This window comes from Sciurus carolinensis, chromosome 1 (genome assembly GCF_902686445.1).
Source record: "Sciurus carolinensis chromosome 1, mSciCar1.2, whole genome shotgun sequence".
NCBI classification, from domain to species: domain Eukaryota; kingdom Metazoa; phylum Chordata; class Mammalia; order Rodentia; family Sciuridae; genus Sciurus; species Sciurus carolinensis.
In genome coordinates this window covers 99,081,946-99,109,089 of record NC_062213.1, presented here as the reverse complement: position 1 = coordinate 99,109,089, position 27,144 = coordinate 99,081,946, and the positions used below count along the sequence as shown (strand labels likewise).

The following is a 27,144-nucleotide window of genomic DNA, read 5'->3' as shown; positions in this document are numbered from 1 at the left end:
CGTGTTGGGGGACCGCAGCGTGGCGGCAGCCGTGTCGGTAGCGACGGCAGGCCGTAGGGCGGTCAGACGGTTTCCGGTTCCGGTGTAACGTTCGGGCTCCGTCTCAGGGGCTGAAGTTTGTGAGGTGAGTAGTGGCCCCGGGCCCAGAGAGGGTATCCTTCGGTCCGAGCGCCTGGGGCCAGGGGCCTTAGTCCAGGGGGAAGACCCAGGCGGGAGAGTTCAGCAGGAAGGTAGCTGAGAGAAGAACACGGTTCCGCGGGAGAAGGTGTTGGGATGAGTGCTGAGAGGGAAAGGGCGGGGGCGGGAAGGGGACAGCTCTGAGGTAAGGAGTTTGGGTAGAACATGGTGGGGTACATGGCCAGCTGAAAAGAGAGTAGAAATAGAAGAATGGGGTCTTCAGGGGGAATCTAGAATTGTGGCTAAAAAAGAGTAAGGAATTCCTTCAGAAGATTCGATTCTACTACCTGCCCATTCAGAGATCACTCTGCCTTACTCTCATACCCCAACTCCCCACCACCATGCAGTTTTTGAACATTGTGAATAATGGCAAAGCTAGTTACTGTCTGAAACTTTTTTTGGTCAATTAACTGTTTATGTTGCACATCATCTTATGGAGGATTATTTGTTAGTATCTGATAATAATGGTACTTCATTTATTGCTTTGAGTTTCCAAATTGCTTATATTTTCTAGCTTGTGATTCAATTGTAGTGGAATACAGGTCCGATAAGGCAAGGGTTTTTGTGTATTCTTGTGTGTTTTGCTCATTGTTGTATGTAACCTTAGTTCCCAGTAAGTACACTGCTTGACGTTTAGTAGTTAATAAAGGTTGATTGAATGGATTAATTATGATGTAGATATATAATTTTCTAAGATGAATAAACTGAGATTCAAAGGAATTAATTTCTTTGCCTAACCTCTTGTAAATGGTATATAATCTCAGTGTCCCAACCATTTAGTGACCTCTTTTCAATGATTTTTGGTGCCTGGATGTGCTTCTGAACTCTTTGTGGTACCAGTATATGCTTCTTTTGAACAGTACACATTTAATAAATAGAAATTGATAGGCAGTACTGCTGTCTCATGATGGGATAATAGAGCCACCAGAAAATTACTCATGCGACTTGTCACTTAGGCACAAAATCTTTCCATCTTAATTTCAAGACTTTAATCTGCTAACTTTGTTCAGATATGCCAAGATTAAATTCAGCATTTGACAGCATATCTTATAAGGGGTAAACTCACCAAGAATGTAGACATTAATCAGATTGTAGCTTTTAGAAAAAAGATGTTTTAAAACACCTTGAAAGATGGATTCTCAAATCATACTATGAGAGTAGTAGTGCAAATTGAGGTCAGTGCAGTTTATAGACTGTCATATATGGTTATGCAGAATAGTAGGAAGTTCTCTGTACTTGTGAGGATATTTGAGATTTAGGGAGGAAATAAAATGTAAACATGAATAATATTGAAAATTTTATATGAAGTTGCATTAAATAACAAAGATTTTTTGTGGAGAGTCTTTTATGATAATGTTTTCTCTGCTCAGCTGAAAAATAGAAAAAAAAATGGAAAGGAAGAGAGTTCCAAAATGAGGGTATTCTTCTCTTTTGTTCAAGTCAGCTGACCCTATAAAATATGAGACAGAATTGTCAATGTATAGAATTCCTGTTGTCACAAGTAACAACAAAGAAATGTGACAGAACATTCTTAAGGATTATGAGATTTAATACAGGATGAGTGACCTGGATAAACCCTCCCTTGTTTGCATCCTTAGAAGAGAGAAAACCCATACGTCAGGACTAGGTTAAAGAATGCTTGTTTGGAAGTAGTAGAAATAGAAAAGCTGACCCTGGGTGAACTTCTTAGTCTTGTTTTAATGTTACGTTTGTCCAGTTCTTTATATGATAGGATCAAAAAAAGAAGCTAGAACTCGTTTCTTGAACTAGGTGTTCCCAGAGTTTATTTCATAGATGTTATTGATCCACGGATCCTGAGTTACAGATAAAAATCAAATGGAACCTATTTCCTTGTGTTTTGTTCTTCACATAAGTATAGCTCTTAGGGAGAATACTTGCCTTCAAATATAGTGGAGAAACTTACCAAGGGATTAAGGTGTGTGTAGCGGGGAGGCATTTCTGATATACTAACCACTTCCCGATTGCTTAGTTTTTTTCCTATTCTCTAACTTAACTCTTTCCATATTTCTTTTTAGGTGTAGTATTGAGTCCCATTTGAGCTATTGTTGTCTTCCTGAAAAATGGCACTGTCTAAGAGGGAGCTGGATGAACTGAAACCATGGATAGAGAAGACAGTGAAGAGGGTGCTGGGTTTTTCAGAACCCACAGTAGTCACAGCAGCATTGAACTGTGTGGGGAAGGGCATGGACAAGAAGAAGGCAGCTGGTATGTACCTTTCTCTTTTGACTTAATCTAGATGACCCCCAAATTCTTCCTCTTAGGAATATCTAAAGAAAGAAAGGTCAGACCACATCTTATGTTCTCTTGCATTATAGTGGAAATAACTTAAAAATAATTTTTCTCTTAGTCCTTTCTTTTGAGGATGGGTTGCATATCTTGAATCTCAGACTGACTCCCTCTGTCTACCATAATACTGAGTCACCTGTTAGCTTTACTTAGGAAATATGACAGGTATATTCATATTCATATTGCTATCAATATATGGAAGTCTTCATAAAATACATGAAAAAATGTTCATGGAGATTGATTTGTTAATTGCAATCTACAGCTTACTATTTGGGAAAAGTTAGGTTGGTTATTTATCTGAATATTTTCTGTTGGTGGATAACTGAGGGTTGAACCTGAGGAAGCTTTATCTCTGAGCTACATCCCTAACCTTTTTAAATTTTTTGCTTTGAGACACGGTCTTGCTAAGTTGCTGAAACTGACCTTAAACTTGGAAACTTTCTGCCTCAGTAGCTAGGATTACAGGTGTGCTACTGCACCTGGCTTCATCTTAAGCTCAACTTTAATAGATTGTTCTGGCTGTGCTGCTTCCTATTCTGGAAGATTATAGCTGTATTTTTATCTCAGATGGAGAATCATTCACTGTAACAGAATTTATGGGGATTGTACAAAGAATTTTAAAAAACATCTCCCTTCCACTGGGTGTGTAATCCCAGTGACTCAGGCGACTAAGGCAGGAGGATCACAAGTTCAAAGCTAGCCTTAGCAACCTAGCAATACCCTGTCTTTAAAAAAAAAGCGGGGAGGGGCTGGGGATGTGGCTCATTGGTTAAGTGCCCCTAGGTTCGTTCCAAAAAAACCCAAAACCTCCCTGCCCAATTTGGATAAAATTGCACTGTGTGGGGAAGGGCAAGGTGTAATAAGTTGCTTTAGAATGCAACTTGGGTGGCGGAGGCAGGAAGATTGCAAATTCAAGACCAGCAGGGGCAATTTAGTGAGCCCTTGTCTCAAAATAGAAAAAGGAGTTGGGGATGTAGCTGAGTGGTAGAGTGCCTCTGGGTTCAATACATGAATACACAGATATGAAAGAGAGAGAGAGAGAGAGAGAATACTAACCTGTTGCAGTAGTGCATGTATGTCTTCCCAGTCACTTGGAAGGCTACCGTGGGAGGATTTCTTGAGTCCACAAATTTGAAACTGGCCTGGGCAGCATAGTGAGACCCCTATCTCAAAAAACAAAAAAAAGCAAAAAAATTCCAGTGCTGTTATTTGCTTAGTATTAGACTTTGTACTCTTACCTTTCCAATCCTGTCATTTCTTTTTTCCTGTCAGACCATCTGAAACCTTTTCTTGATGATTCTACTCTTCGGTTTGTGGACAAACTATTTGAGGCTGTGGAGGAAGGCCGAAGCTCTAGGCATTCTAAGTCTAGCAGTGACAGGAGCAGAAAACGAGAGCTAAAGGTAGGTTACAGTTCACTATCTAATGAGCTCAGGAGTGTTTTGAATGATGAAAAAGTTGCTGAACTTACTTGGGTTACACATTGATATCCACTAGACGTCTACCATTAGAATACTTAAGTGTTCAAGAGAGGTCTTTAGACTGAAGTAGAGGAGGTGAATTTTTGTGACCATCTTGTGATGATGAACTACCTAAGTTCATTTGAAATATTCCAGAGAAATAATTTGATAGCTTTGTCTTTTTTCATGTGCAGTTAGGAATTTTGTTTCTCATGTTCCCTCAGGTCCATCCTGTATACCCCCACCCCCTGCTATATACTACTACCTGTAAATTGATTGTTCTAAGATTTTATATCTTTGATTTATTTGTAGTCTAATAAGTTGCTTTAGAATATGACTCCTCTGCTACCTGAACTATAGACCTCTTTGTTGCTTCTTTACTGAGGTTTCTCTGCAATGTGTATATAGTATACATAAAAATAGCTATAATTTATTATGTTTTTGAGTGTTTACCATTTGCTGTATAGCATATTGCAGGTCATGTAGCCCTGTGAATGGGGTACTAATAGAGGCCAGCAATATTCCATTTCCTATTACAGAATTTACTTTGTATTACTGATTTGTCATGATCTTTTTTTATCAGTGTCAGGTAGATGATTTATCTTATTTCCTGTGGGTAGCCAATATCTCTATTTCATTTTCCTCTGTTTCTCTTTGGGAAAAAAAAAAAAAAAAGTGTTTATGTGACTCCCATCATACCTTCCAAAGTGCTTCTAACACCTTCACTATCCCATTTACTTTTCCTGAGACACAAAGAGTTGATAATCAGTGTCTGCTTGGCCAGACTTGGAACCAAGAAAAACAGAAATTCTTATGCCTTTTGTTTTTAGCACATTGTAGGGTGATTAGAGGAATGAGAGAGAATTCTTGATGTAAAACAAAACAAAACAAAAAAAGCTACAATTTAAAAAAGGTTGGGGGTGCAATGAAATACAGTCACAGATCATAAAATCCAAATAATTTTATGGAAATTTTAGGGTCAGTTATAGAATTTCAGACTATGTTGAACTTTGTTATGTTTAAGGGGAAATGATTAATCCACAATATACATAGATCCTTGCCGTGACAATTATATTATGATAGGGCATGCCACTGTGTAAGTGTTGAGGCCATACTATAAATAAAGTGACTCCATTGGGTGGGATGAATAAAATTGGTTTCTCAAAGGAGGTGGCTAGATAGCCATGGGATATGGGTCCCATTTTTGGTCCATTCAAGTCCCCACTCCACACAATATATTATGGGAGAGTCCTTTTTCTTGAACTGTAGGAGTTCCAGGAAGCGCTCGCCCCTGGCTGAGGATATGTCCTTGCAAAACACGAGCCCTCCTAGTGAAGAGGGGATGTCACCCAAAGCCTACCACCGGTGTGTACATTTGCTTTTTCCCGTTGTCCCTTCCAGTTGGCCACTCTTGGTCCTGTTAAATTCACCTTGCAAATTAGTCAACATATTTAAGTTCCCATTGTTTGATGAGAACAAAGTGTTATTGGGGAATACTGAAAGAGAAAGTTCCTCTCCTAGAAGAGCTTAAACTCTACTTGGGAGAAAGTACTACCATTGAAAGACCTAACACTTGGCAAACAGAGTATTAGCAATGTAATTTAACCTATTATGAACCAAGCTCTGAAATGCTAAGAGAATGTGAAATGAAAGTTTGATCAGAGTGGGATAAGGTTATAATGAGGAAAACTTCCTGAAGGAGGTGAGTTTTAGGCAGGATTTGGAACAGGGGTTGTAGAAAAGTTGAAGGAGAACCTTACAAATATGGGCAGTAGCATTTGCAAAGGCTTTGAGATGGGAACATGGGGATGAATTGCTTGGCTGGAGTAGAATGATGAAGTTGGGTGAAATTATCCACTTGGTGGAGAGTCTAGAAGACCCTGCTTCTGGCAAGTAGTTATTTGCAAGGTTGCGTCATATTCCCCTGGGAAAGGCCAAAAATGCTGGTAGGGGCTAGGATAATTCTTTCCTTCTGATGGGAAGGGATACAGTGCATCTTTCATCTTGGGTTCCTTTAGGAGGTGTTTGGTGATGATTCTGAGATCTCCAAGGAATCATCAGGAGTAAAGAAGCGAAGAATACCCCGCTTTGAGGAGGTAGAAGAGGAGCCAGAGGTGATCCCTGGGCCTCCTTCAGAGAGCCCTGGCATGCTAACTAAACTCCAGGTTAGTTACTGGGGACTAGAAGCAAAGTGATTGAATGAGTTGATCTTAATTTGAATTAGTGTTTCGAATTTGGGGAAGTTTTATCTTCTGCTTTATATTTTAGCATTTCTTGGTTTAACCCAGAGTATTCTAATTAAGGATTGTTGAAATTGCATTTACTGAGCACCTACTATGTATCAACTTGTATTAAATACATTTTTTTTTTTTTGCCGAGTTGTCTACCTCATCGAGTCATTGGGAAAATGAAATGAAATGAACAGAACTTAACTAGATAGTAGAGGAGAATGATTTCAAAATATACAAAGAAAATAAAATACACTTATAAAAAATAAAATTGATTTTGTATTTTTTTCAGTAAAAAGCATGTGTATTTTTAAAATGGGCACTGGTAATAGTTTTTGTACTGGGGATTATACCCAAGGTTGCTTAAACACAGAGCCACATCCCCAGTCCTCTTCATTTTTTATTTTGAGACAGGCTCTTACTAAGTTTTATAGGACCTCACTAAGTTACTGAGTTTGGTCTTGAACTTCTGATCCTCCTGCCTCAGCTTCCTGCGTCACTGGGATTACAATTGTGTGCCATAAGGTCTTGCAAAGTTGCTGAGGCTGGACTGGGACTTGCAGTGCCTTGCCTCAGTCTCTCCAGTCTTTGGTTGGAAGAATTCAGTACCCTCTTATAATTTTTTTGATGTATGAACTTTGTAAATGTATCACCTATTCATAAAAGTGTTAAAAACTAATTTTAAAAAATATATCTTGGGGGCTGAGGTTGTGGCTCAGTGGTAGAGTGCTTACCTTGCACATGTGAGGCACTGGGTTCGATCCTCAGCACCACATAAAAATATATTAAAATAAATATATATATATATATGTATCTGGGGGGGCTGGGGATATACCTTGACTCAGTGGTAGAGTGCTTGCCTTGCATGCAAAAGGCCCTGGATTCAATCCCCAGCACCACACACATAAAATAAATATATATGTGTGTATATTTATATGTTTTTAAATGTATATAAACATATAAGAATGTATGTGTGTGTGCGTGTGTGTGTGTGTGTATATGTGTATGTATCTTGCAGCAGCCAGGTGCAGTGGCATAGGCCTGTAATCCCAGCAATTATGGAGACTGAGGCAGGAAGATGGCAAGTTTGAGGTCAGCCTCAGCAACTTTACAAGACTTCCAAAATTTAACAAAAATGAAAATAAAAAGGCTGGGAATGTGACTTGGGGTAGAGTGCCCTGGGTTTAGCCCACATGTTTGGGGGCTTAAAGGGGAATATCGTGAAGTGACTTGAAACAAGGCCTTTTGTGGAAAATCAGAGAGGAGTTATTTTGCTGTCCCCCCCCCCCGCCACGCTTGAGGGGCCGGGGATTCGAACCTTGGTCCTTGTGCATGCTAGGCGAGCACTCTCTGAAAGGAGCTATTTCTTCAGCTCCTAAGAGAGGAGTTATTTGACTATGCCTTCAAGGCTTATCATTCTGAACTTCTTTAGGACAGGATAAGGAGTTTATGGAGGCTAAAGAGCAAATCTTTGCACCATCATCTATAGTTACCTGAATTTGGAATTCAATGGTTTTTTAATTAATTAATTAATCTATTTGTTTATTTTTTGCGGTACTGGGGATTTGAACCCAGGGCCTTGTGCTTGCAAGGCAAGCACTCAACCAACTGAGCTATATCCCCAGCCCCAATGATTTTTTTAAAATTGAAATAATAATTTGTATGGGATAATAATAATTGTATGGGATAAAATAATAATAATAATAATTTGTATGGGATAAAAATAATAATTTGCTAGGATGTTTGTGTAAATTGATTAGGTGCTCATAATAGTCTTGTAAGGTTAATACTATTTTTCCCCCTTTCAAACACTTGGGAGGTTTAGAGTTAAGTACTTTGTCCAAGATAACACAGGCAGTAAGTGGCAAAGTTAAAATTAATACTCGGGTTTGTTTGAGTCTTAATCACCAAGTTATATAACATGACAGTTCTGCCCTGGGAAGAAAAGTTGAAAAATTCCTGTGCTCTTTATTTTGTCTGTTACATTTTCTAGTCTTTTCAGGCATGGTGGAAAATACCCGTAATCCCAGCAACTCAGGAGACTGAGGCAGGAGGATTTCAAGTTCAAAACCAGTCTCAGTGAGGCCCTGAGCAACTTATAAGACCTGTCTCAAAATAAAAAATAAAAAGGACTGGGGATGTGACTCAGTGGTTAAGTGCCCCTGGGTTCAATCCCTGGTACCAAAAATAAATAAATTAAAAATAAATTCTGTACAGGCAGAATATGGTAGAGTCATTCAGAAACTTTCAGGTTTCTAGTTCTGAATGCTTTTTGGGTTTAGGAATCTATATGGGAGAAATAAAACAGAACAATTAATAGTTTTTCAATTTTCCTTTCTCTGGAGAGCAGATCAAACAGATGATGGAGGCAGCAACACGACAAATCGAGGAGAGGAAAAAACAGCTGAGCTTCATTAGCCCCCCTACACCTCAGGTATTATTCCCAGATTACTCTGAAAAGAATAATCTTTATCGCAGAATTTCTTGCCATCCATTCAAATGAGAATCCAGAAGGTTCCACTCCACAATCATCTGCCATAATCTACCAAGGTGTGTGTGTGTGTGTGTGTGTGTGTGTGTCTTTCTGCCTATCTCAATCCCTCTGAAATCTTTTTTCTCTATCTCACAGCCAAAGACACCTTCTTCTTCTCAACCAGAACGTCTGCCAATTGGCAACACCATTCAGCCCTCCCAGGCTGCTACTTTCATGAATGATGCCATTGAGAAGGCCAGGAAAGCAGCTGAGCTACAAGCCCGAATCCAAGCCCAGCTGGCACTGAAGCCAGGGCTTATTGGCAATGCCAACATGGTGGGCCTGGCTAATCTCCATGCCATGGGCATTGCTCCCCCGTGAGTATATATTTCATGAAATCCTTTGTCATTTCTGAAGTTTGAGAAGAAATAAATACTTTTGAATGGCATTGAGTCTTTTTCCAAATAACCTAAAATAATTAGTTTCTGGACAAAGATGTTAGACTTTAGCTGGTGCACACCTGTAATCCCAGCAGTTAGGGAGCCTGAGGCAGGAGACTTGAGAGTTCAAAGATAGCCTCAGCAACTTAGTGAGACACTGTCTCTAAATAAAATATAAAAGAGGGGATGTGGCTCAATGGTTAAGCATCTCTGTGTATAATCCCCGGTACCAAAAAAAAAAAAAAAAAAAAAAGGAGGATGTTAGGCTTTAGTTTTAGCATTTGTAATTGGTCTGGCATCCCATGACTGACTCAAGAATTTAGTAGTAAACTGGGACTATAGTCTAGTAGTAGAGTATTTGCCTAGCATGAACAAGAAAAGAATGATTCAAGAATAAAGATGGGATTATAAATTCTTCTCAGTATAATTTGTAAATCAAGTTTATTTGTACCCTCAATCCAAATGGCCAGTTTGGGGGTGGGGGTGTAGTTTTGTTTTGTTGAGGTGTTTTCGTTTGTTTGGTTTTTTTTGTATTGCTGGTAATTGAACCCAGGGCCTTATGTGGCAAGTGCTCTGCTACTGAGCTATTTCTGTCCCAGTTTGATGTTTTTAATTTTTTCTTTTTCTTCTTGTGGTGCTAGAGATCAAACCCAGGGCCTTGTGCTTACTAGTCAAGAGCTCTAGTGCTGAGCAATCTCCCAACCCCTTTTATATTTTGTTTTGGAACAGTGTCTCACTCACTGAGTTGCCCCAGTTGGCCTTGAACTTGCAGTATTCTTGCCTCAGCCTCCCTAGTAGTTATAAGCGTGCATCACTGTGCCTGACCAGTTTGATGTTTTAAACCCAGAGTTTGTTATTCACTAATAGGATTGCATTCCCTAGAATTATTTTACCTAGTTGTCCTTGTTTGGTTTTGCTTTGTTTTATTTTGTTTGCCTTCATAGTCCCCATAAGCTCTATTTCTTTGTGGGCTATTTTTCAGGAAGGTAGAATTAAAGGATCAGACTAAACCTACCCCACTGATCCTAGATGAGCAAGGTCGCACTGTAGATGCAACAGGCAAGGAGATTGAGCTGACACACCGCATGCCTACCCTTAAGGCCAATATTCGTGCTGTGAAGAGGGAACAGTTCAAGCAACAGCTAAAAGAAAAGCCATCAGAAGACATGGAGTCCAATACTTTTTTTGACCCCCGAGTCTCAATTGCCCCTTCCCAACGTCAAAGACGCACCTTTAAATTTCACGACAAGGGCAAATTTGAGAAGATTGCTCAACGATTACGGACAAAGGTATCTAACTTAGAGTACTTTAGAAGTTAGGGAGCTGGCAAGCACATCAATTCTTTGTTATGGGGAATTGAACAAACAGGTAATTTGAAGCAGTAAGTAACTTTTTAAATACCATATTCCTGGAATACTTGATTTTTAGCTGATTTCACTTTCTAATTATGTTCTATGTAGATGGAAATAAATTGAGTCTGAAAATTTTCACATGCAACTGCCAGTAGAGGGAAGCAATTCAAAGGTCTCTGAGTGACTGAGGAAACTAACCTGGTGTTAAAATGTACTACAGATAATCTACACACCTAGGGAGTTGAGTGGAATATATTTTCAATTAGTTTTACCTTCCTTTTTCGTGTTCTCAAAGTGAGGTTTTCATAGAATTCCACTTCTGCATATCTGCTGGAGGCCTACAGTATGAGATGGAGGTAAGATGTATTTAAATGAATTAAAGTAAAGGAAAAAACAGAACAGCTCTTTTTTTCTTTCAGATACTATAAACCCAGTGTGTTAGATATAAAGAGTTAACAAGGATAGGTTTAAAATTTGGGTTTTGTTCCTTCCCTGTGGCTCCAGTTTATCTTCTTGTCTTGGTTTATCTTGTCTTTAGGCTCAATTGGAGAAGCTACAGGCAGAGATTTCACAGGCTGCTCGAAAAACAGGCATCCATACATCAACTAGGCTCGCCCTCATTGCTCCTAAGAAAGAGCTAAAGGAAGGTGATATTCCTGAAATTGAGTGGTGGGACTCTTATATCATCCCCAATGGCTTCGACCTGTGAGTTTAATTAATACCTTTTAATAAGGCTATAGTGGTGGTTTTTTGGGGGGTGAAGTACTGGGGATTGAACTCAGGCACTCAGCCACTGAGCCACATGCCCATCACTGAGTTGCTGAGGGCTTCGCTTTTGCTGAGGCTGACTTTGAACTCTTTTTTTTTTTTTTTTTTTTTTTTTTTTTATTGTAAACAAATGGGATACATGATGTTTCTCTGTACATGGCTTTGAACTCTTGATCCTACTGCCTCAGCCTTCCAAGCTACTGAAATAAGGCTATAGTTTTAATGGGAGAAATGATAGTCAACTATTAAATAAAAGTTTTAAACCTAAAGGAAGTAGGTAACTGTACAAAAGCACATGTTTTTAAACTATATGGGTTATTTTTAAGTTTTTTGGTTAATGTAGCAGAATTAGGGGTACAAGCTACAAACACAAATTGGCAAAAATTTATTTTCTTTTTCCTTTTTTAATGGTGCTAGGGACTGAACCTAGCACCATTTTTGTTTTTGTCACACATTCTTATTTGATTTTAGCATATTTTTCCTTTTCTTTTTTTTTCTGTAAAGTTGAACGTGCCACACAGCTCCAACGAGGATTCTATTGTTTTGCTTTGGGTTTTTGTTTTGTTTTGTTTTGTGTTTGTTTGTTTGACTAAATTTTCTTTTTTATGCATTTTTTTATTTGTGCATTATAGTTGTGCATATTAGCTTTTTTTTGGCGGGGCAGGGGTGGTGGGTACCAGAGATTGAACTCAGAGGCACTTAGCCAGTGAGCCACATCTCCAGCCCTATTTTATGTTTTATTTAGAGACAGAGTCTTACTGAGTTGCTTAGCACCTCACTCTTTGTTGAGGCTGACTTTGAACTTGTGATCTTCCTGCCTCAGGCTCCTGAGATACTGGGATTACAGGTGTGCGCCACCACACCTAGCTTAAATACTTAAAATTTTTAAACTACATATTCTTAGCAATACATTACTTTCTCTCTCTCTCTTTTTTTGTTTCTGTACCAGGGATTGAACCCAGAGGTGCTTAACTAGTGAGCCATATCCCCAACCTTTTTTTTTTTTTTTTTTTTTTTTTTTTTTAATTTTGAGACAGGATCTCACTAAGTTGCTCAAGGAGTTGCTAAGTTGCTGAGCCTGAATTTGAACTTGCAGTCCTCTTATCTCAGCCTCCCAGGCCACTGGGATTACAGATGTGCACCACCACACCTAGCTGGGATTACATATTTAATTTGTTCTTTTTTTGTTGTTGTTATTAAAAAGTGTATTTAACAAAAAGTTTAATATGAAAATGTACATGACCTGATTTTTATGTCATAAAACAGACCCTCTGGAAAGGGGACACAGATTTCTGTGCTGAATAGCCGTTATTTATACTCATTCCAAGGCTTCTAACATATAATACTATTTCCTTGTATTACCATCATTCCAGTATTGTTCTGTTGCCCAGTAGTTGCCATCTCCACACATTCGTCTATTACAAGATTCATAAAGGGGTCAAATCCCTGCAATTTTCCTTGGACATGTCTGCTACCATTTAATTTCAATGATAACTTCTTGTCCATAAAGTTTTTCAGCTCAGGAGGGTGAGCTCTGCTCATGCTATCTATTCCTCAGGCTCAGAGATGCTTTGAAACGGCTTTTTTTTTTTTATTAAAAAAAATTTTTTTGTAGTTGTACGTGGACAGAATGCCTTTATTTTATTTATTTTTATGCAGTGCTAAGGATTGAACCCAGTGCCTCACACATGGTAGGCAAGCACTCTGCCACTGAGCCTGAGCCCCTTTAATTAATTTTTTTTTTTTTAATCTTGAAGAATGAACCTAGGGGCCCTCAACCACTGAGCCACATCCCCAGCCCTTTTTAGTTTATATTTTTTTGAGACAGAGGCTCACTGAATTGCTTAGGGTTTTGGTAAGTTGCTAAGACTGACTTTGAATTTATGATCCTCCTGCCTCAACCTCTGGAGCTGCTAGTATTACAGGCATGCACCACTGTGCCTGATCGTCTATTACTACATTCCTAAAGATCCAATTATAAAACACAATAATGATTCTTAGTTGATGGTCGAGTTAATGGTAAATAAAATTTTATTAACACATTGGGACAACTTTGTATCTATTCCATCATATTAAAATATGGATTTGAGAGACTGTGTTTTAGGGCTGGGGATATAGCTCAGTTGGTAGAGTGCTTGCCTGGCATGCACAAGGCCCTGGTTTCAATCCCCAGCACTACAAGAAGAAAAAAAAGAGAGAGACTGTGTTTTAGCCTTTTCCTACTCTCCTTCAACCACCATCCCAGGGATATATGGTTACTAAAGAGAGAATGGGTATCTATTCGGGTGTTAGGCTACTAAAAAGATTGAGAATGACTGGTTCGGAGAGTATTTCCAGTCTTACTGGGACTCAGGTTTTTTATACTGAAAATTTTGTATAATCTAATTACATATTATAGATATTTAACATTAAAAGCACTAGAAAACATAATAGAGAATAGAATTTTTCACTGTGTCTCTGAGAGTTCCTCTCTTGGCATCCTCTCTACCCACATATCCTGTTTTCTTTTCTTCCTCCAATTTTAGTACAGAGGAAAATCCAAAGAGAGAAGATTATTTTGGAATCACAAATCTTGTTGAACATCCAGCCCAGCTCAATCCTCCAGGTAATGAACAGATTACTCAACCAAGGCATTATCCAGTAGAATTTTATGCATTGAGTGATGGACATGTTCTGTATCTATGCTGTGTTAATATAGTAGCCACTATTCACATGTGTTTTTTTTTTGTTTTTGTTTTTGTTTTTGGTACTGGGATTGAACCCAGGAGTACTTAATTACTGGGCCACATCCCCAGCCCTTTTTTTGTATTTTATTTAGAGAATCTCACTTAGCTGCTTCAGTCCTTGCTAAATTGCTGAGGCTGTCTTGCAGTCTTCCTGCCTCAGCCTCCGGAGCCACTGGGATTATAGGTGTGTGCCATCATGCATGGTTACATGTGATTACTGAGCACTTGAAAATTGAATTGCACTAGTGAAGCTGAGGACCTTGGTTTTTTAATTTTATTTAATATTAATTAAATAGTAGAGGTGACTAATAGCTACCATATTAGACATGTTGCTATAGAGTACTGAGGCCCAATCTTTAGATGGCCTCATTGATACACATTACAAGTTGGACTTTTGCCATAGTGTTAACTCCAACTCCAGTCTTTTACACTACCATTGTACTCCTGATCATTTTCAATCTATTCCTTGTTATTCTCCTCTCACCCCACCCCTATACTAGGGATTGAACCCCAGGGTACTTTACCACTTAGCTACATCTAACCCTGATTATTTTTTATTTTGGGACAGGGTCTCCCTAAGTTGCTGAGGGTCTTGCTGCATTGCTGAGACTAGCCCCAAATTTGAAATTCTCCTGCCTTAGCCTTCTGAGTCACTGGGATTATAGGAATGTGCTATACTGTGCCTGGTTCATTCTTTTTCTTTCCTTTTTTTCTTTTTTAGCAGGAGTTTATTAGCTCAGTCAAAAGAGAGTTTTAATTGTGGCTGCATTTTTGTGGTTTTAACTAACCGAACTCCTTGGTAAATCACTAAGCACATTGGGAATTTCCTTTTATATGTAGAGATCTTGACTGGTTTTGTTTTGTTTTGTTTTGTTTTGTTTTGTTTTGTTTTGTTTTGTTTTTTTCAAAAGTTATGTGGAGGGGCTGGGGTTTTAACTCAGTTGGTAGAATCCTTGCCTCAAATGCACAAGACCCTGTGTTCAATCCCCATCACCACACACACACAAAAATAAGTTATGTGGATCATAAACAATTTAATATTCTCAGCAGATTTTAGATGAACCAAGGAAATATTATCCTAATTGGTAATTTTTCACTTGAAAGTATCTCCAATAAGAAAAATAGATTGAGACCTTGAGATACAGTTGGAATATCCCTTATCTGAAATGCTTGTAACTAGTTTCATATTTCACAGTTTTTCAGATTTTGAAATACTTGCAGACTTTATTAGTGCTGATTATGCTTAAAAGTTTTGGATATGGTAGAATTAGTATTTTCAGCTTAGTGACATTCAACCAGTACTAGTTATTTATTTTTATTTTACGATATTCTACTTACCTGTTATTAGTGCAAGTCATTAGAAGAATGTTGGTTTTGTTCTGTTTTGGTACTGGGGAAAGATCCCATAGACATTTTACCCCGAAATACATTCCCATCTGTTTTTGTTTTTGCTATTTGTTTATTTTTTAAGAGACAGTCTCTCTTAAGTTTCCCTTTGCTGGCCTTGAATTTGCAATCCTTCTTTTTTTTTTTTTTTTTGCGGTGCTGGGGATTGAACCCAGGATCTTGTGCTTGCGAGGTGAGCACTCTACCAACTGAGCTATCTCCCCAGCCCGAATTTGCAATCCTTCTGCCTCAACCTCCTGAGTTGCTGGGATTATAGACATGTCACTGCACCCAACTAGTTTTTGTTTTAAATTATTGAGTAAGCCTGCTTTAAGAATCCAGAAAATTCTTTCCATATCCTGTGACTCTAAAATTACAAATTTTATCATCTAAGCCAGGGGTTTTCAAATCACATTCCATTCTAGATACCTTTCATGTTCCCCCAATCCTTACCAGGATGAACTAGAACAGCTTTAATTTTGTTTTATTTTTTACATTTGCTACATTTCATTTGATGAGAGTTCAGCTGCTTATAGAAGAACAACTTAGAACACTCTTTATGAAAGAAGAGAATACTTTCTAAAACATAACCATACTATCCCATTACAGCTTATAAACAACTAACAATAATTCAGCTAAATGTCCTTTTAATGTATTGATATTTACCTAAGTTACTCTGATATTCTTACTGCCTTGGTATGCTTATTTCTCTGCTTGATAGTTGACAATGACACTCCAGTTACTCTGGGGGTATATCTTACCAAGAAGGAACAGAAGAAACTTCGTAGGCAAACAAGGAGGGAAGCACAAAAGGAACTACAAGAGAAAGTCAGGCTGGGCCTGATGCCTCCTCCAGAACCCAAAGGTACATGTCTTAGCCCTACTTACTAAAAAGGGTGGTAAATTTATTTCTTTAATTCTAGAGGAACCTTAACATCTCTTTCTGAGTACTTTCTATTTCTCAGAATCATTCATGAGTTCTTTCCTTGAATTTCCACTATCGTATTGTTTATTTTGTTTTTGGTGCTGAGGATTGAACTCAAAGGTGCTTTATCACTGAGGTACATCCCCAGCTCTTTTAATTTTTTATTTTGAGATGGGTTCTTTTTTTTTTTTTTTTTTTTTTTTTTTGCGGTGCTGGGGATCGAACCCAGGGCCTTGTGCTTGCAAGGCAAGCACTCTACCAACTGAGCTATCTCCCCAGCCCTTGAGATGGGTTCTTGATAAGTTAATGATGGTATTGCTAAGTTGCTGAGACTAGCCTTGAATTTGGGATCTTCCTGCCTCATTACAGGTGTGCAACTGCACCTCTCTCTCTTTCCTTATTAAAACAGTTCAGGGGCTGGGGTTGTAGCTCAGTGGTAGAGCGCTTGCCTAACATGCATGAGGCACTGTGTTTGATCTTCAGCACCACATAAAAATGAACAAAAGGTTAAAATCTTTTTTTTTTTTTTTTTAATTTTTTTTTAGACATTGAGAGACTTTTATTTTTATTCATTTATTTATATGCGGTGGTGAGAATCGAACCCAGTGCCTCACACATGCTAGGCAGAAACTCTACCACTGAGCCACAACCCCAGTCCCAAGGTTAAATTCTTAAAAAAAAAAAAAGATTAGAGGGGCAGGAAAGACAGATCAGAACATTTATAATAGAGGTCACTTAAAACTTAACTTATTTTAAAGCATCTTTGGCTATATAACACTAATTTTCCTAGAGGAGTATACTAGTGTTGAAATTCACTAACGTGGTAGTTGTAGTGTTTGCATGGAGTTGTTACATATACAAAACTTAATATTTTAATTTTTTGCGGGGGGGCAGTACTGGGGATTGAACTCAGGGGCACCGAACTGCTGAGCCACATCCCCAGCCTTATTTTGTATTTTATTTAGAGACAGGGTCTTACTGAGTTGCTTAGCACCTTCTCATTGCCAAGATTGGCTTTGGACTCTCAATTCTCCTGTCTCAGCCTCCTGAGCTGCTGGCATTACAGGCATGCACCACCATGCCTGGCTAATATTTTAATTTTTGAAATGAAAATTCAGTGTAAGAAAATTCACCCTTATAATTACCATTTTCACTGTTATGTATAGGATCTCTTTTTTTTAGATGCTGTGATAAGAGCAGTAAATACCAAAGAAATTCAATTGCTTGTTTTTTTGGGTTTTTTTTTTGTTTTGTTTTGTTTTGGTTTGGTTTTTTGTTTTGTTGTTGTTGTTGTTGTTGTTGTTTTTGGCAGTACTGGGGATTGAACCCAGGACCTTTCACATGCTAGGCAAGCACTTTACACTGAACCACATCCCCAGCTATTTCTTTGTTTTATTTTGAGACAACTCTCCCAAGTTGTCCAGGCTATCTGGAACTTCTGATCCTCCTGCTTCAGCTTTCTGAGTAGCTATAATTACAGAAGTGCACACTATGTCTGGCTGTTTGTCTTTCTTAATGTAAATGTATACAAATTTTTCAAAATAACTGTGCATACTGTGAAAACTGAGTTAATCTGTGGGATTTTCAAGGTAGGAATTACTGGAGGAAGTAACTTTTTTGAGCAGAGATTTGAAAGAGGTGAACAATATCAATTGGTAGAAGAAATAACAGGTTATTCTAGCAAAACTGATTACTGTCCTTTCTCCACTAACAGTGAGAATTTCTAATTTGATGCGAGTATTAGGAACAGAAGCTGTTCAAGACCCCACAAAGGTAGAAGCCCATGTCAGAGCTCAGATGGCAAAAAGACAGAAGTAAGTGCCATGGGATTGGGTGGAAACCCAGGGCAAGTGCCTTTTCCATACTTTTGGGGAATCCATATTTGGAGGGAGGGGAGAGTCCTCTGTTGCTCTCTCTTTCTCTTAGCCCTGCCTCTGGTCTTCAATGCCTTTCTCACTTGTGGATGTCCTTCCTGTCACGACAGAGCGCATGAAGAGGCCAACGCTGCCCGAAAGCTTACAGCAGAACAGAGAAAGGTCAAGAAAATTAAAAAGCTTAAAGAAGACATTTCACAGGGGGTACACATATCTGTATATAGGTAGGTGTCCATAGTAGGCCATCTTTTCCCCCTAGTGCTCAAGACAGAATCATTGTAGTCTAAAGTATACCCAGTACCACTTCCTACTCTGGTTTAATAACCCTAGTGTGAGTCAAGAGCTAATGATTCTTTTCCACTGGAGAATTAAATATTTCTTTTTTGTTGTTGTTATCTAATTTTTTCCATCTCAGGGCTTCTTAGTTAACTAATATTTGTTCTGAAGAATGAACAAATGCATATATTTGTTCTGGCCAAGTTGTTAACTAAGAATTGTTTGTTCTTTGTGAAGTATAGAATACACTGTTTCTTCTAAAAGCATTAAAAATTTCTTTGCTTAGCAATCATATCTTTAAAAAAATTTTTTTTTTATTTTTAGTGTTGATGGACTTTTATTTAATTTATTTATTTATATGTAGTGCCGAGAATCAAATCCAGGGCCTCACACATGCCAGGCAAGCACTCTATGACTGAGCCACAACCCCAGCCCAGCAATCATATCTTTATCCTGATATATTGCAATAATTCTTTTATCCTCACTCCAAAATGAATTTGTATGTTGTGAATATTTTTCTACCTTTGTGGTGATCTAGTATTTTCATTTTATTATTTTATCCTTCTATATAGTGAATGCGTTTATTTCTTTTTTTTACTGGTTCTTTATTATAAAAGTGGTACTTTTTTAAAAATATTTTTTTAGTTGTCAGTGGACCTTTATTTTATTTATATGTGGTGCTGAGAATTGAGCCCAGTGCCCCACACATGCCAGGCATGCACTCTACCACTGAGCTACAACCCCAGCCCAAAGATGGTACATTATTACAAAAGTAGTGAATGCTTATTAAGACAAAAAAATTCTTTTTTCTTTTTTTGGTACCGAAGATTGAATTCAGGCATTCAACCACTGAGCCACATCCCTAGCCCTATTTTGCATTTTATTTAGAGACAGAGTCTCACTGAGTTGCTTAATGCCTTGCTTTTGCTGAGGCTGGCTTTAAACTCTCAATCCTCTGCCTCACTCAACCTCCTGACGAGATTTTAAAAAAATATTAACAATACAGAAGAGCATTTACTGAAAAAGTCCCCTCCCTGTGCTCTGATCTCTTAGGTCAACATTTATTTATTTATTTATTTATTTATTTTTTAAGGATTATTCTTTTCTGGGGGGGGGGGGTGCTGGGGATCAAACCCAGGGCCTTGTGCTTGCAAGGCAAGCACTCTACCAACTGAGCTATCTCCCCAGCCCCCAAGGATTATTCTTTATAGGTAATTGTTACTAACAGTTTTTCCTGCTCTCTAGAAAAATTTTATGTTTAGTGACTACATTTTAGGCATCCACAAAAGAATTTGTAGTCTGGCGCTGTGGCTCATGACTTTAATCCCAGCAGCAAAGGAGGCTGAGGCAGGTGGATTGTGAATTCAAAGTCAGCTTCAACAATTTAGCAAGGCCCTAAGCAACTCAGTGAGACCTGTCTCTAAATAAACTAAAAAAAAAGGGCTGGAAATTGGGGATGTGGCTTAGTGATTAAGTGCCTCTGAGTTCAATTCCCCAGTACCAAAGGGGGAAAAAAAAAGAATTTGAAGATCTTTACACCATCAGACAGGAGTTTATAAATATGTTTGGATCATAGTAATTACCTCTCCTGTTTTATAGAGTAAATTTTGATCACCCACTCTTTTGTCATAAGTTGTACAGTGCTACACTTTGCAGAAATATAAGAAAATGGAAATATATTTGTTCCAGAGACCTTTGTTTTTAGAGAGAAAAACTTTTTGGATTCATCTGTTTGTTTGCCATTCCATTCAGGTAGCTACTGTTGCTAAAATTGAAGACATAACTAAGCTTTCCCTCCTCCAGAGTTCGAAATTTGAGCAACCCAGCCAAGAAGTTCAAGATTGAGGCCAATGCTGGGCAACTGTACCTGACAGGGGTGGTGGTACTTCACAAGGATGTCAACGTGGTAGTAGTGGAAGGGGGTGAGTCTGAAAAAAATTGAGAGAGACTGTCCCCAGACAACCCTAAGCCTAGAGTGATTAGCATTGTGGGGAAAAGGGAATAAATAAGGTATGTTAGAACCATACCTGGATATAATATACTGGGCCACTTTTTCTGTGGTTATTAGAAGGCCACAGATGTGGTTCCTGGGATTACTTCAACTATCACATTAATGTCTGAACATTAATGAGCTCAAAGGTTCTTTCTATCCCACTATTTTCTACGGCTCTGGCAAAATTCTCCTTCTCTGTTTTCAGGCCCCAAGGCCCAGAAGAAGTTTAAGCGTCTTATGCTGCATCGGATAAAGTGGGACGAACAGACATCTAACACAAAGGGAGATGGTGAATGGGGGTTAGAGGGGATAAATTGGGGGTGCTGTATCTGTGGGAGGTAGGGATGGTGCATCTAGCCATTCATCTTGCTCCTTTCCTGAGACTCTTACTAACAGTAGATAGTGTTCAGGAACTTCAGAAAGATCCATTCAGACTCTGAGACTGGTAGAAATTATACAATATTTGTTACATGGTCATATGCATGAGTATTAAAATTATTTGTTTGCCTATCCTTTAAGGCTTTTCTTTGATTGATGGTTTCCCTGTCTGTCCTGAATCTGCATACCAGTTACATTAATGTTTTTAGTTTGTAAACTTTCAGCAAGTTGTTCATTCTTATTAAGTGCAGTAGCTGTATTTTATTATTTTTTGTTAAATGGGTTTACTTTTTTAAGGAATGAAGGAAAAAGATTTTCTTATCATTAAAAGTTTTTTGCTTTGATCAAGAAAAGATAACTTTTCATGGTGCAATTGTAGCTCAAGGTTAGACCACTTGCCTAGCATGTGCAATGCCTTGGATTCAATCTCCAGCACTGCAGGAAAAAAAAAGAAAAGAAAAGAAAGAAATTCCTGGTATGGTGACAGGTGCCTATAATCCCAGCAATTTGGGAGGCTGCAGTAGGAGGATCATTATTTGAGGCCATCCCCAGCAACTTAGAGACCCTGTCTCAAAAATTGAAAAGTGAAAAGGACTAAAATGTAGCTCAGTGATAAAGTTTCCATGGGTTTAATCTCCAATACCAAAAACAAAACAAAACATTATTCACACACACACACACACACGACACATTCTCCTAGCCATTATACCATATCAACATTGATTCTTCCCACTGGGCATGGTGCACAAGCCTGTAATCCCACCAACTTGGGAGACTGTGAAGCAGGAGAATCACAAATTTGAGGTTAGCCTCGTTAACTCAACAAGGCCCTAAATAACTTACATTTTGTCTCAAAATAAAAAATAAAAGGGTTGGGGATATTGCCCAGTGGTTAAGCACCCCTGGATTCAATGCCCAGTACCCTTCCCTTCTTTTGAAGCCTAGATCAACATCTGTCATTTGCAGAGTGACATGGGGTCTTGATATGTTGCCCAAGCTGGTCTTGAACTCTTGTGCCTGAGCAGCCCTCCTACCTCACTCACCCTTCTAAGTAGCTGAGGACTAAACACCCACATCATGGAGCTTGATTGAGAACCCTGTCCTTCTTAACTTTACCTGAGTGTGGTCCTTCTGTACTTTTTGTCCTTAAAATATTTGAAGTAAACTTTTGCTCTATAATCTGTATTTTTTTAAGCAAGTATTCTTATTTTCATTTGATGTATCTGCATGCCTTTCCTCTATTAGTCTAACAGGTCCTTGAGAATACTCTATCATATTGATATCTAAAGCCTGGTTCCAAGAGTGCCTAGGACAACTTTTTATTATCAATTGCTTATCTTTTATTTCCTTATTCTTAGTTTCTGGTATGACTTTTAACACACAGTAGGTCCTCAGTGTTTGTTGAATTAAGTCCCTTCCTTCTTGGCGCTTTCATTCTAATATGGGGGAAATAAAAATGAACAGAAAACAAAACATGATTCCAGTGCATGGAAAAAGGTGATAATTTTTAAGAGAACATGGGTAGACTTGAATATTACTTGTTTAGAATCTAAATCTGTGGTCTCTTGCCTTAAGTCTAGAATAAGATTTAGCTATATTGTCTTTTCCAGATGATGAAGAATCTGATGAGGAAACTGTGAAGAAAACCAACAAATGTGTACTAGTCTGGGAGGTAGGTGACCCTTGTGAAACATTAAAATAGAACTTTAGCTAGTTCCTTATGGTTTAAACTATACAAGTAGAACAATGAAATGAAATAAAACTAAACAGTGAATAATCTCTACAGATATTCATGTTTCTTTTTGGAATCTGTCTTTAAACATTTGGAAACAAATGCTTCCTAATTTTATTGTAGTTAAATGATTTATTTTTTAATACATAGATTTATTTAGGGAGTACATACACATTCCAGTGAAAATGGGGGCAGTCTCAAAGAGATGCTTTGTGAGTAAAGCTAGGAATACACATTTATTGGAGAATGTGGGTCATCTTTAGAGGGAGAGACAGCTTTATTTTTGTAAATTAATCTAAATATAGTATATGTTGCCTGGGAAAGTATGGAAAATACTAGCACCAGGAAAAGTTCTTACTTGAAAGGTTTTTGTTGTTTTTTTGGTACTGGGAATTGAACCCAGAGAGGCACTTTACCACTGAGCTACATCTCCAGTCCTTTTCTTTGTTTTGTTTTTCATTTGAGACAGGATCTCACTAAGTTGCTTAAGGCCTTGCTAAGTTGCTGGCGTTGGCCTCAAATTTGCAGTCCTGCCTCAGCTCCTTAGTAGCTGGGATTACAGGTGTGCACCACTGTGCTTAACTCTGTATTTAAAGTTATTTCACAGTTATGAGTATGAGACTCAAAAAGAGGGGAGTGGGCTGGGGAGATAGCTCAGCTGGTAGAGTGCTTGCCTCGCAAGCACAAGGCCCTGAGTTGGATCCCCAGTACCACAAAAAAAAAAAGAGGGGAGTGAATTATGGGCCTTTTTAAAAAAAATACATATATAATGAAAGAATATCCTAGATTTAGGAATGTACAGTTGTGAGCATGGTGGCATACATCTATAATCCCGGTGACTTGGGAGGCTGATACAGGAGGATTGCAAATTCAAGGCCAGTCTCTCAGCAACTTAGATCCTGTCTCAAAATAAAAATTAAGGACTAGAGATGTCCTTCAGTGGTTAGAAGCACTGAGTTCTATCTCCTGTACTCCTGTACTCCCCTCCCTCCACCCCTCTGCCACTACCAAAAATTAAAAAAAAAAAAAAAAAAAAAAAAAAAGAACAGAAGCTAAGGATGTGGGCTAGGGAACTGGGGATGTAGCTCAGTAATACACTACTCTGGGTTGGATTTCCAGCACTGCAAAAAAAAAAAAGAAAGAAAGAAAAAAAACTGTTTTGCTGCTTTTTAGCTATGCAGTCTGAGTAAGACAATGTCAAAGTCTGTTACCTTATCTGTAAAAATGTTATTATTTGCTGCTCTTACCAGGTTTTGTTTTGAGAACCAAATTAGATAATAATGGGAAAATACTTCATAAAATGACAATCTTCAGTGGAACCTTTTTTTTTTTTTTTTTTTTTTTTAAGTTATCCAATTCTTTGAAGGGCTGAGGATGTGGGTTTAAACCCCAAAATCTGGGGCAGTGGGAGGTGTGGTGTCAGTTCTTTCATTCATGAACTCTTCGTAGTAAACCATGATTGCTTTTTTCATATTATTATTGTATCTTCCCCCATCCTCAAACAATATCTTGCTAATTTGCTCAGGCTGGCCTTGAACTTGTGCCTCATCCTATTGAGCAGTTGGGATCACAGGATTGTGCTACCATGCCCAGTTTTATCTTCCATTTATTAAATGTGCTTATTTTTGTTAACTTGTTCTTTGTTTATTTACTTATATTTTTTTGTGGTACCGAGGACCAAACCTAGGACCTTGTCAGATTTAGTGGTGCATGCCTGTGATCCCAGCAGATTGGGAGGCTGAGGCAGGAGGATTGCAGGTTCCAAGCAACCTCAGCAACTTAATGAGGCCCTAAGCAACTTAGCTAGACCCTGTCTCAAAAAAATAAAGGGCTGAGGATGTGGTTTGATGGTTAAGTGCTCCTGGGTTCAATCTCTGGCACCAAAATAAATAAATAAAAACCAGGAGCTTGCATTTGCCAGTTAGGTACTCTACCATTTAACTACATCCCCGGCCCCAAAAGCAACTCTTTGTTTTTTTGTCAGGGCTGGGGCTTGAAGTTAGGGCCTTCCACCTGCTAACCAAAGGCTACCACAGAACTACATCCCCAGCTCCTTTTATTAAAAAAGGATTCATCTGTAATCCCAGTGGCCCAGTGGGGGACTGAGGCAGGAAGATTGCAAGTTCAAAGCCAGCCTCAGTGAAAGTAGGCGCTAAGCAACTCAGTGAGACAGTGTCTCTAAGTAAAATACAAAATAGGACTGGGGATGTGGCTCAGTGATTGAATGCCCTTGTGTTCAATTCCTAGTACCAAAAATAAATAAAAATAAAAATAACTATTTTACTTTTTATTTTTTTTTCAATAATGGGAATGAAACCCAGGACCTCACACATGCTAGACAAGCACTCTACCATTGAGCTATATTCCCTAGCCCAAGACCACTGTTTATAGAAATTACTATTAATAATTTTTCATATATCCTTATCCCAGACTATTCAATTAATGCATACAAATTAATACTAATCATTGTGCCTTTTGTGTGTTTCATAAATTCTGACCTGCATATTTAATATCCCAGCCTTCTCATCTCTTCCATTTATCTTTGAGAGCCCTCAGGGTCAGAAACAAGCCAAGTTCTGTATCACCCTCCTTATTGGAGTCTGCCCCCTGAACACCTCTTTAGATAGCACTTTATAACCGCCATTGCTGCTGGTGTCTTTGCTGAGAATGCTGTTTCACCCTGTACTGTTTTTCTGTTATAGTTCTTTGCAGTTTCCTTTTGTTTCTCCTCTCCCCACCCAACTGCATTTTGTCTCTGGGCCTCAAAGCCTTCTGCATGTATACACAGTTTTCACTAAGCCTTCTAAAAAAGTTTCTTCCAGCCTCTGGCTCTCTTAAGTCATTTTTCTGTAAAAGCTCACACCTATTCCCTGAGGCCCAGTGAGAAAAAAGTTCATCTCAACTCACCCTGTAAAATTTTTTTTAACATGCTATTCCAACCAGATACTAGAGCACAGAATCCTTGCTCCTTTAGTCTGCAAACTAAAACCCTGCCAGGCATGGAAATACACTCCTGGGGGGCTGAGACAGAAGGATCACAAAGGCCAGCTTGAGCAACTTAATGAGACCCTATTTCAAAAATAAAAAAAGGAGCTCAGTGTGGTGGCACATGCCTGTAATCCCAGTGATGTGGGAGGCTTAGGCAGGAGGATCAAGAATTCAAAAGCCAGCCTCAGCAACTTAGCAAGGCCCTCAGCAACCCAGTGGGACCGTGTCTTTAAATAAAATATAAAAAAGGGCTGGGGATGTGGCTCAGAGGTTAAGTGCCCCCTTGGTTCAATACCTGGTACCAAAAAAATAAAATTTAATTTAAAAAAACTTGGAGTGTAGCTTAGTGGGAAAGCACCCCGGGTTCAATTCTCAGTACCACAAAAACAAAACAAAACAAATTTTAAAAAAAGAAAAACCAAGAAGCTGTATGAATTCATCTGTATAAATTTATGAAAACTCATGTGGATACTCAAGGGTAGAGATTGTAATTGCTTTAACCATAAAATAGCATTCAGGTAGGGAAATTGTGACACAAATGTTATTAGGTCTTTTAAGAAAGCATTATATCTGATTTAAAAAACAAATTAAGTTCTGCGATATGTGGATGCTAACACACAGTAAGGGTGTGGGGGGAGAATAGATGGTCATTGAGTTAAACGAAGGGGAATGAAGGAAAGGGATGGGGAATGGAAAAAGGAATAGAAAAGAGAATTAATGGGACATAACTTTCCCATGTTCACATGTGAATACACACAAATGAAACTCTTAAGTTGTACTCCATGTATGTATAATATGTTAAAATACACTCTACTGTCATGTATATCTAAACAGAACAAATAGAAAATAAATAACAGGGGCTGGGGAGATAGTTCAGTTGGTAGAGTAGAGTTCCTAGCACTAAAAAAAAAGAAAGAAAAGAAAATAACAAATTGAGCCAGCTGTTGTGGTGCAGCCTGTAATCCAAGTGACTGGAGGTTGAGGCAGGAAGATCACAAGTTAGGAGATCAGCCTCAGCAATTTAGCGAGGACCTAAGCAATTTAGCAAGACACTGTCTCAAAAAATTTCTAAAAAGTGGGGGGCTAGGGATGTGGCTCAGTGGTTAAGCACCCCTGTGTTCAAATCCCAAGTACCTAATGAATAAATTTTAAAAATAACAAATTGCAGATCTGGGGGTGTAATTAAGTGATAAAGCACTTGCCTAATTTATAAGGCCTGTGTTGGATTCTTAGCACTGCAAAAAAGAGCGAGCGAGAGAGAAACTAGTGTTTTTATTAAAAGGTTTATCTCTTTCCCAGGGTACAGCCAAAGACCGGAGCTTTGGAGAGATGAAATTTAAACAGTGCCCTACAGAAAATATGGCTCGTGAGCATTTCAAAAAGCATGGGGCCGAACACTACTGGGACCTCGCACTAAGTGAATCTGTGTTGGAGTCCACTGACTGAGACTACTGCAAGCCCTTGCCCCTCCCCACTGACCTTTGTCTCTTCAGTTCTCTCCCCTATTATTCTTCCCAATCCACTTCCACTTGTGTGTGTGATCTCAGAACTGTGCCAAGCAGATATTAGGGCAAAGGGAGAATTCCCTTCCCTAGTCAGCCTGGTAGCTACCCTTTATTCCCCTTATATGCATATGATTAAAGAGTTATTTTTAAACTTGG

The 27,144-nt window shown here is 38.5% G+C and overlaps 1 protein-coding gene across 4 annotated transcripts; it reads left to right on the top strand.

The window, feature by feature from the left end:
* Positions 1–27,144, top strand: Prpf3 (pre-mRNA processing factor 3). Of its 4 annotated transcripts, none has more exons than XM_047520640.1 (16): positions 1–124; positions 2,214–2,403; positions 3,757–3,887; positions 5,963–6,109; positions 8,523–8,606; positions 8,802–9,022; positions 10,068–10,374; positions 10,976–11,142; positions 13,731–13,810; positions 16,039–16,182; positions 17,957–18,056; positions 18,227–18,340; positions 20,196–20,314; positions 20,591–20,674; positions 22,374–22,435; positions 26,783–27,144. In XM_047520640.1, exons 2-16 carry the CDS (start codon positions 2,259–2,261, stop codon positions 26,927–26,929), a joined length of 2,052 nt encoding a protein of 683 aa, XP_047376596.1. In that variant the 5' UTR covers positions 1–124; positions 2,214–2,258; the 3' UTR covers positions 26,930–27,144. The 4 variants fall into 4 exon arrangements, with proteins under 4 accessions (XP_047376596.1, XP_047376612.1, XP_047376604.1 ...); XM_047520656.1 differs by lacking the exon at positions 1–124 and adding an exon at positions 168–230; XM_047520648.1 differs by lacking the exon at positions 1–124 and adding an exon at positions 176–265.